This window comes from Lolium rigidum, chromosome 4 (genome assembly GCF_022539505.1).
Source record: "Lolium rigidum isolate FL_2022 chromosome 4, APGP_CSIRO_Lrig_0.1, whole genome shotgun sequence".
Lineage (NCBI taxonomy): Eukaryota > Viridiplantae > Streptophyta > Magnoliopsida > Poales > Poaceae > Lolium > Lolium rigidum.
The window spans coordinates 30386107-30396024 of record NC_061511.1 but is presented as its reverse complement, the minus strand read 5'-3'; the positions used below and the strand labels follow the sequence as shown (position 1 = coordinate 30396024).

The 9918-nt window shown below is 44.7% G+C and overlaps 2 protein-coding genes across 2 annotated transcripts; both read left to right on the top strand.

Annotated features, from left to right (window-relative positions):
* The first annotated feature begins 3916 nt into the window (after positions 1 to 3916).
* Positions 3917 to 4860, top strand: LOC124708214 (glycine-rich cell wall structural protein-like). Its single transcript, XM_047239901.1, has 2 exons — positions 3917 to 4197; positions 4366 to 4860. The coding sequence occupies exons 1-2, from the start codon at positions 3951 to 3953 to the stop codon at positions 4641 to 4643; spliced, it is 525 nt and encodes a 174-aa protein (XP_047095857.1). The 5' UTR covers positions 3917 to 3950; the 3' UTR covers positions 4644 to 4860.
* A 1087-nt stretch (positions 4861 to 5947) lies between these two features.
* On the top strand, positions 5948 to 7164 carry LOC124650307 (prismalin-14-like). Its single transcript, XM_047189850.1, has 2 exons — positions 5948 to 6489; positions 6840 to 7164. The coding sequence occupies exons 1-2, from the start codon at positions 6198 to 6200 to the stop codon at positions 7028 to 7030; spliced, it is 483 nt and encodes a 160-aa protein (XP_047045806.1). The 5' UTR covers positions 5948 to 6197; the 3' UTR covers positions 7031 to 7164.
* Positions 7165 to 9918: the final 2754 nt, after the last annotated feature.

Genomic DNA, 9918 nt, shown 5'->3' with positions numbered 1-9918 from the left:
AAGAGGGAGTATTTATGCTCGATAGTGGGTTCATGTCTCCGTGAATGCGGGGAGTGACAGGAACCTCTAAGGTTATGGATGTACTGTTGCCACTAGGGATAAAACCTTGATGCTATGTCCGAGGATGTAGTTATTGATTACATTACGCACCATACTTAATGCAATTGTCTGTTGTTTTGCAACTTAATACTGGAAGGGGTTCGGATGATAATCTGAAGGTGGACTTTTAGGCATAGATGCATGCTTGGATAGCGGTCTATGTACTTTGTCGTAATGCCCAATTAAATCTCACAATATTCATCATATCATGTATGTGCATTGTTATGCCCTCTCTATTTGTCAATTGCCCGACAGTAATTTGTTCACCTAACATGCTATCTTATGGGAGAGACACCTCTAGTGAACTGTGGACCCCGGTCCATTCTTTTACATCTGAAATAGAAATCTGCTGCAATATTTGTTCTTTACTGTTCTTTGCAAACAATCATCATCCACACTATACATCTAATCCTTTGTTACAGCAAGCCGGTGAGATTGACAACCTCACTGTTTCGTTGGGGCAAAGTACTTTGGTTGTGTTGTGCGGGTTCCACGTTGGCGCCGGAATCCCTGGTGTTGCGCCGCACTACATCCCGCCGCCATCAACCTTCAACGTGCTTCTTGGCTCCTCCTGGTTCGATAAACCTTGGTTTCTTTCTGAGGGAAAATTTGCTGCTGTGCGCATCATACCTTCCTCTTGGGGTTCCCAACGAACGTGTGAGTTACACGCCATCACCAGGCGGTAATGAACAAACAAGAATCGCGCGCACAACATCAGCAAAACTATTAGAAGTCGTTTGGAAGCCAGGTTTTCATTTCATTTGTAGCATTTTGAAATGAATACATGTATTCATTTCATTTACATTGTAATTTCAGAAATGGACACTTGTTTGGTTGCCACAGGAATTGTAAATGACTGTAGAATTTAATATTGAATTTGTTTGGTTGCCACAGGAATTGTGAATGACAGGTTTCAGCTCGAAATTGTGATTACACATGGCATCATTTTGCTGGATTTTCCAAATAAAATGATGGCCCAATTCTGTGGCAACCAAACAGCCAACCTATGAAATTTTAAAATAAATTTCAGGATTCCAAGATTAAATAATGGATACCAAACGACCTCTAAGTGATGATTCTCACCGGCGTTGGTTAGAGGATTCCGAGCCGGTCTTGATGCGCTGTAGGGATCCTTAAGTTGCGTGCGTGCGTGCCTGAACAACGGCGCAGCACGGGTCCAGGCCGGCATGGCATTCCGTCGAACAAGTCGGGGGCCTGATCCAGGGGAAAAAAGCATATCCTCCACTCGTGCTATTTCCGACGGCGAAGCCCGGCGTGCATTCCCGAAATATCAGTCTTAAGGTGGCGCTGCCAAACTGCTCGGATTCCAATTCTCCGCGCGCGACGCGAGTGGACGAGTGGCAGCCGAATCGGATTCCCTGGTATAAGAAGAAGTGGGGTGGGCGGAGGGAACCCAACTCGCGAAATCGGATCCTGCGCTCCTCCTCCTGACGCATCGTATCGGCTGCTGCCTCTGAATTGGTATCAATCCCTTCCTATCTTCGTCTCTGGGACTTTCTTCTCTTGTTCTTGCTCGATTTCTGCGGGTTTTTGTGGTCATGGAATGAACGCGGTGATCTATCGATCGATCAAAACATGATCCTTGTCGTAATTTCATTGATCGGTTGATCGGTGAACGACTAACCAGGATTTTAGTTTGTGAATTGTGTTCTCTGTTCATCGTGGATTCATGGGCACCCAGATCAGCACAAAGTTGCATGTACACCGTAGAAGCAGTGTTTTTCCAAATATTTTTTTGGTAACAACTCGTGGATCTCGTGGTACCTCATGGGTTCTAGACTCGAAATGATACGATTGCGTACCAGTGCTCCAGTTTTCTAAAAATATTTAAAAGTTGCACTTCTATGTTCTATAAAAAAATCAGCAAATGTATTCTCTGGATACATACACATGTCCTGAATACTCGTGCGAAGTTTAGAAATTGTGTTGTATTTTGAGCTACGGGAAAAAAAATGTTGTTGTGTATGGGAGTAGATATTTGTCAGAAATTTGTTTTTTTTGTATAACTCAAAATATAACATATTTTTCTCTAAAATTTCTACTGTACCTTTGAAATATTCATATGTATATGATTATTTAATTGTACAAAATTTAGAACCCAAAAAAATAGGATTTTCAAAACTCAGGAGTATTGGTACTCTTGTGCCAAAGACACTTTCCGCTGCTCACACCCTTTTCAAAAACACGCTTGAGGGTTGCGTGCCTTCTTCATTAAGATAGAAAGGAGAAACATTTACAAGAATTCAGGTTATAGGCAGAGCACCGATCACATGCGAACGGTGACTACACACTCCACACATAGGGCTACCGAAAAACTACTTGATCTCTCTCGGTTTTCCACATAGGCCTGCCCTCTTCCACCGCTTAAAGTCTGATTTGATCTTGCGGCAAAGCTTCATGGGCAGGGTAGCAAATTTGTCGAAGACCCTGCTGTTTCTCTCCAGCCATAGACTTCTGGCCACTAGGACGTTGATCTCCTTCCTGTTCTTTCTAGGTACTGACTCTGAGAGCGCACTCCACCATGCCGCGATCTCTGCGTTAGCCGTTGGCGTGAACCTGTGCAACCTCCATTGAAGCAAGATGTTGTACCAAACTTGACGTGAGAAGGAGCACTGGAGTGTCAAGTGGCTTGTCGTCTCCGGTTCTTGACAGCAAAGAGGGCATTCCGCCGGGTGCTGCAGCCCTCTCCGCTCCAACCTGTTAGGCGGTTTTTCATGGCAAACCACATGTGCATCTTGTGCTGCCATGGGGCTCCTGCACTCCACAGATCAGATCAGTAGCTACCATGGCTCTCTCTCTGCCCAAGAAGAAGGCTTGGTACGCGGACTTTGTTGTGTAATTTCCCGAAGAGGAAAGCTTCCAAGTGACTATCGGAGCCTCGTTCAGAACCACCTGCTGAACACGTTTCCAGGTCAGCATGAACTCCACTGTAGCTGGTACCGAGGGTGCACCCCTGATCGCACCCACCCAGGCGGGGCAACTGTCATAGATTTGGCCGCCGTGTTTACATAGGTCATCAGGGTTGAAGCCAATTGATCTAGCCCCTGCCAAGATAACCATCTCTCCTTCCAGAAAAGGAGCCTCTTGCTATTGCCCACTTGGCACTTGATGCAACTCTGAAACATCTCTTCTGCTTCCCCCCAATCTCGAAATCCAAATCCTTCCACGGCTTGTCCTCCTCCGACATCGCCATCTATCTCCAACGCATACTCAAAGCGTACTTTAGAATTTTTAGATTCTTGACGCCTAGGCCCCCTAGGTCCTTTGGAGAGTAGACCGTGTCCCACGCAACAACACAGTGCCCCTTCCTCGCCTCAGTGGTTGCTGACCAGAAGAAGCCTCCGAGGAGTTTGTTGATGGTCGTGAAGTACCCCTTTGTTGTGTAGACTAGTCACACGGTAGTTCACAAGTCGATGTGGAATGGTCCTCTAAGCCAGTGGCTTCAAACCTCACATGATTTTTACTTTGTCTCATCATAACGCCGGCTTGAAACTCTTAGTGGTGATTCATGAATGCTAAGATTGTTAAATATATAGCTACGATGGGGATTATTGTATGGTCTGCCTAGTGTTCATTTGAATTCGAATGATTATTGGTTTAAGTGTCATTCAAAAGATGTTACACATAGTTGAAAAGACAATATCAGTTGCAATCATAGTTCAACTTGGAAAAAAAATCAACTTGGAATTGAATTTTCCGGTTATAACAAGTATGCAACCGAATAAATTTAGTTGTAACCATAATACAACCGGATTTTTTTTTCTTTCATGTGACATTTCTCTCCTTACAATTTACAATGTCAAGCGCTATAGGTACCTTAGCGGCGCACAATGGAAGGAGGAAGAGACAAGCATGAGGAGAAAGACAAGCACGATGAGAAAGATAGGGGGCTGTTCTCGAACATGATGCATGGTGGTGGTGGTTATGGGTACCCACCTCAGGGATATGGATATCCTCCACAGGGGTACCCACCACCAGGAGTACCCTACCCGGCATATCCTACTCCACCTATTGCATACCCTCCGCAATATGGGTACCCTCCATCCAGTGGCTATCCTCATTCCGGATATTCTCATGGTAATTTAATGCTTATTCTTAAGTTATATGTGTAGCATCCTAATTGTATTTGGAATGTTAGATTGCTTAGCAAACAGACTTCAGCTTCCTGATATGACTACTAGTTTCAGTTATCCTTGCATCGTTTATGGGTCTGAAGCCATGCGTTAACCAAATCATTTCTGTTAGGCTATGGGAGCAGCCATGGTGGTGGACACATGGGACCATGGCTAGCTGGAGGTGCAGGTCTCGCTGCCGGTGCATATGGAGCACACCATCTCTCTCACGGGGGACATGGAGGCTACGGTGGACATATGGGATATGGAGGCTACGGCGGCCACGGCCACGGACATGGACACCACGGTTATGGACATTACCATGGTGGGCACGGTTACGGCCACCACGGCCACCATCATCACCACCACGGGAAGCATGGTCACGGCAAGTTCAAGAGGTGGAAGTGCTGATTTGCATGGTTGATTGTACTCCAACTCTTATATTTGTAGCTGGGCTGCCAGCACTCTTACTCTAAATGTATCACCTTATATTATCCTACGTCAACAACTTGGTGCTCTGGCTATGCTTAATTGTGCCCGCTCGACTTATGCTATGTTTGGATAAATAAGGAGTAGCAGAGTACACATAAACCAATCAGTTGCTGAAGATTGATCGATCTGTGTTTAACTTGCTTTGGATTGACCCAGATGGATCGGAGAGATATGGTGGATATATGGGCTAAGTTGAATTGCCTGGAAATTGGATCCAGTACTGATCGAATTTTGGTTAATTTTAATTTGGATTCAGTACCATTAAAGCGTACAGAGTGCAAAGGTTGTGTACAAGGCAAGGATTTATGTTCATATTTAAAAAGAAATAGTTTTGGAGAGGGATACGGCGGTCGGACCGATCCCAAATAAACAAATACCTACTAGCTCCACGTGCGTACATGCACCGATCTTCTGATTCCTTTTCTTTCGTATACACGGCGCGGACAAGGGCAGAAAGAGATCAGCTGAAGCTACACGGCATAACCGACATGGCATTCCATCAAACTTGAATACATATATTCATTAACTTTTTCTAACATTGGATGTCTCATTAATAGCTAGAAAAGACATGATTATCCATCTGTAGTACACCAGTACTTATGAGGTTTAGCTTGTGCTAATGTGCCGTTCAGTTAAGATGACAGATAATATTGCATTCTGGAATCTAGGTAGTTAGACGGCATTAAAAAAAGGTCGTCGTGCTTCTACGTCCACATACTGCAACAGGAGTATTTCTGTCTTGGATCGCCTAGCAGTAGAGAGCGATCGAGAATGACAATCCGTCGAACAGGTCGCGGGCATGCACCCGGCCGAAAGCGGCTCCTCGGTTCGTGCTCTCTCCGACGACGACACGTAGCGCGCCAGGGTGGGCAAGAGGCCCCACACGGCAGAGGCGCTCCGAGCCGCACCCACCTGCTAGCTCTGGTTCGATCAACTGAAATCGCGCGCGATGCGATCGGGTGAGTGGTGGCGGGAATCCAATTCCTTCCAATCTTTGTCTCTGCATAAGAAGTGGGATTGGGCAGAGCTGAACCCACACCCAACTCGCAAAATCGGATCCCATTCCCTCTTCCTCCACCTCCTGCCGCTGCTCCTCCGGAATTGGTATCAATCCCTTCCAATCTTTGTCTCTGCAAAGCCTTGGTTTCGAAATTACTTTTGCTCTTTTGCCCGATTTTCGCGGGTTGGTTTACATATCTATCGAATTATCGAAAATATGGTCCTGGTCTGCATTGATCGGTTGGCTGGTGAACAACGAACCTGGTTTTAATTTCTGAACTGTCTCACACAGTTGTTGCATCATGATTGTCTACTTTGTCTCCACACATCACCATCTTGAAGTTTTCAGTGCTACGAGATTCATGTCGTGCCACGATGACCCGCATGTATACTCATGGTGGGGATAACTACACCTGGTTGTTATAATGTACAATGCAAAATTCTTGAAGGTATATATAACTCCACGGCGCAGCCATGGAAGGAGAGAAGGACAAGCATGAGGAGAAAGACATGGTGATGGTCTCAACTATGATGCATGGTGGCGCAACGATGGAAGGAGAGAAGGACAAGCATGGGGAGAAAGACGTGCCAGTCGCAGCCATGATGCATGGTGGTCGACATGGGCATCCGCCGAAGGGATATGAATACCCTCCTCTAGGTTGCCCGCCACCTAGGGTACCCTACCCTTGTCCTGACGCATATCCTCTGCCTATTGTATACCCTCCGCAATACGGGTACACTTCCTACTACCCAACGCGGTACCATGGTAATGTGTCCCTCCTTTCTCAAGTATACGATGTGTCACCCTAGTTGTTGTATTTGCCATATTTAGCATAAATTATTCTTGTACTTTTATGGGTCTCCATTCATGCATGTCAATTGTTTGTTCTTGCTTATCTCTTGATCGTCATCGACCAGACTCATTTTTTTCCGCACTAGCATAATGTATTGTTCATGTATATACCGTATATATGATGTTCCGTCCTAATTGTGTCTGCAATGTTTGATTTCATAGCAGACAGACTTCAGCCTCATGACTGTTAGGAGTCCGAATACATGTCGTTGGTTCCTCATCATCCCATCTTCGTCTCAATTGTTTCTTTTTTTTCTTTCTAGGCTGTAGGAGCTGCCATGGAGGACACACGGGACCATGGCTACCTGGAGGATATTGGCTTCCTCATGTTGGGCACGGATGCTACTGTGGACATATGGGATATGGAGGCTACGGCGACATTGGCTATGGACACCCTGGTTACAGACATTACCACGGTGGGCATGGTTACGCCCACCATGGCAAGTTTGGTTGATTTGCAAGGTTGAATGTACTCCAAAGTCCCTTATACTTGTAGCTAAGCTGCGACTCTGCGATATACTCCAAGTGAGTAGCAGGCTCTCAGGACAACTATGCATCACCTTATCCTACCTACCTTCCCTTCGAACTCTAGCTACCCTTAATATCGCGTGTCAGAGTGATGCTATGCGTTGCTAAATAAGGAGTAACAGTTGGTGAAGATGGATCCCTCCCGAGTCTCCCTCCCTCCCGAGCCACTGATGTCTACGGGAGCTTCTATTCTTGTAGACAGTGTTGGGCCTCCAAGAGCAGAGGTTTGTAGAACAGCAGCAAGTTTCCCTTAAGTGGATCACCCAAGGTTTATCGAACTCAGGGAGGAAGAGGTCAAAGATATCCCTCTCAAGCAACCCTGCAATCACGATACAAGGAGTCTCTTGTGTCCCCAACACACCTAATACACTTGTCAGATGTATAGGTGCACTAGTTCGGCGAAGAGATAGTGAAATACAAGTAGTATGGATGTATATGAGTGGTAATAGCAATCTGAATAAAATATGGCAGCGAGTAAACATGCAACAGAACAGTAAATAAACGGAGATTCGATGTTTGGAAACAAGGCCTAGGGATCATACTTTCACTAGTGGACACTCTCAACATTGATCACATAATAAATAACTCTTTCTCTTATGTGCTACATACACTCTTTTGTTGGATGATGAACACATTGCGTAGGATTACACGAACCCTCAATGCCGGAGTTAACAAGCTCCACAATTCAATGTTCATATTTAAATAACCTTAGAGCATAATAGATCATTGCAAAATAAACCAAGAACTAACATAGTGCACACACTGTCCACATTACACTATGAAGGAGGAATAGATCACATCAATACTATCATAATGATAATTAACTCCACAATCTACAAGAGATCATGATCATAGCCTACGACAAGAACCACACGGTGCACACACTAGTCACCTTTACACCATGCGGGAGGAATAGACTACTTTAATAACATCACATGAGTAGCACATAACCTAGTAGCGATACAAAGCTCATCATATGGATCTCAATCATGCAAAGCAATTCACGAGATCATTGTATTGGAGTACGAGAGAGAGATTAACCACATTGCTACGGTAGAGCCCTCAGCCCCGAGGGTGAATTACTCCCTCCTCATCATGGAGACAGCGATGGCGGTGAAGATGGCGGTGGAGACGGCGGTGGAGATGACTCCGGGGGCAATTCTCGTAGGATAACGTTGCATAGAAAACAAAAAAATTTCCTACCGCGAACACGCAATCCAAGCCAAGATGCAATCTAGAAGACGGTAGCAACGAGGGGGTATCGAGTCTCACCCTTGAAGAGATTCCAAAGCCTACAAGATGAGGCTCTTGTTGCTGCGGTAGACGTTCACTTGCCGCTTGCAAAGCGCGTAGAAGATCTTGATCACGATCGCTTCCGGCGCCACGAACGGGCAGCACCTCCGTACTCGGTCACACGTTCGGTTGTTGATGAAGACGACGTCCACCTCCCCGTTCCGGCGGGCAGCGGAAGTAGTAGCTCCTCTTGAATCCGACGGCACGACGGCGTGGTGTCGGTGGTGGTGGAGAAATGCGGCGGAGCTTCGCTTAAGCGTGCGGGATGTGGTGGAGGAGAGAGACCGCTAGGGTTTGGGGAGAGAGGGGGGTTGGGCGCCGGCCCTCTAAGGGGTGCGGCCAAGGCTGAGGCTTGAAGTGGTCAGCCCCTGTAATATCCCAGGTAATGGGGTTACAAAAAATAGAGGACACAGATGTGTGCATTGCATTCATGCATAGAAAATCTGGGGAATTTTCGCGCTTTAAAGTAAAACAGTCACGATGGCTGAAGTTTCACTTGACCTTGGTGGAATTGAAGTAGCTCATCAAGTCAAGCGTTATAAACCTCAATGTGACATTGTTAAAACATTGTTTTGGGTAGAGATAATTTGATCTAAGGGGTTAGATCAAATGGAATTAAAATCAACACAACAACACTAGAATCAATGATCAAATGATTGATCTCATAAAAGATCATAATATGGAATTCCCTGACATAATATATGAACATACAAATAATGGGAAATCAAGTAACAATATAATGGAGAACTATTCTAGACTTATCTTTCCCATGTCTTAAACTAATCCTTGATTCTACCATGAACCCCATGGTATTCGTTTTACTTCATTCATGGAATCATGACAAGGAGATCAACCCTAGAAATATTTATCCTTCTCTATTCCATGTTATTATACATCAAACCTAGAGAGGTGAGAGTTCTATATTAATAATTAAAGAAGCAATAACAAACCTTGAGTTAAACCTTGGATATACATCCAAGTATTCAAATCATCATCTTCAAGAGGAACCCTAGAGTATCATTCAAGTCCTTCCCAAATGAGTGAGATCATTCATACCACTCTTAGCTCTACTTATTTAAGACTCAAGGACAATCATGAATTAAACTATTAGGTTGAAAACCATTTCCCTTGGAGAGGTGAGATAACCTAATATCACATGGAATAATACCATACCCCTGAATTGATAAGGTGAGGAAGAGACCAACTCAATTAAGCTAGCCAAATGAAACCTTAGCCTAGAGACCTAAGGAGCTATTAGGAGTACACCATAAACCCTAGAATAACCATTCCTAAATGAGAAAGCTCAACCTATGGTGTTATACTCAAGATAATTGAGACAACCATAACCACTGCCCATTCAAGAAACTATAAAAGATAGTATATATTTAATTGATCAAGTCAACACTTGATCTTGGGAGTGAGAAACCCATTCAAGGAGAGATACCTTAAGAAGTCCAACCTTGATCATTATAAATTGTGTAATGATCATAAACCTTAAGAATTTGAAGTAAAGATATTAAG

Excerpts from the sequence above, each read along its gene's own strand:
- LOC124708214 (XM_047239901.1), top strand. The coding sequence starts at position 3,951 with ATGGAAGGAGGAAGAGACAAGCATGAGGAGAAAGACAAGCACGATGAG. Across the intron at positions 4,198-4,365 it reads TCATTCCGGATATTCTCATG|GCTATGGGAGCAGCCATGGT; the intron begins GTAATTTAATGC and ends CATTTCTGTTAG.
- LOC124650307 (XM_047189850.1), top strand. The coding sequence starts at position 6,198 with ATGGAAGGAGAGAAGGACAAGCATGAGGAGAAAGACATGGTGATGGTC. Across the intron at positions 6,490-6,839 it reads CTACCCAACGCGGTACCATG|GCTGTAGGAGCTGCCATGGA; the intron begins GTAATGTGTCCC and ends TTTTCTTTCTAG.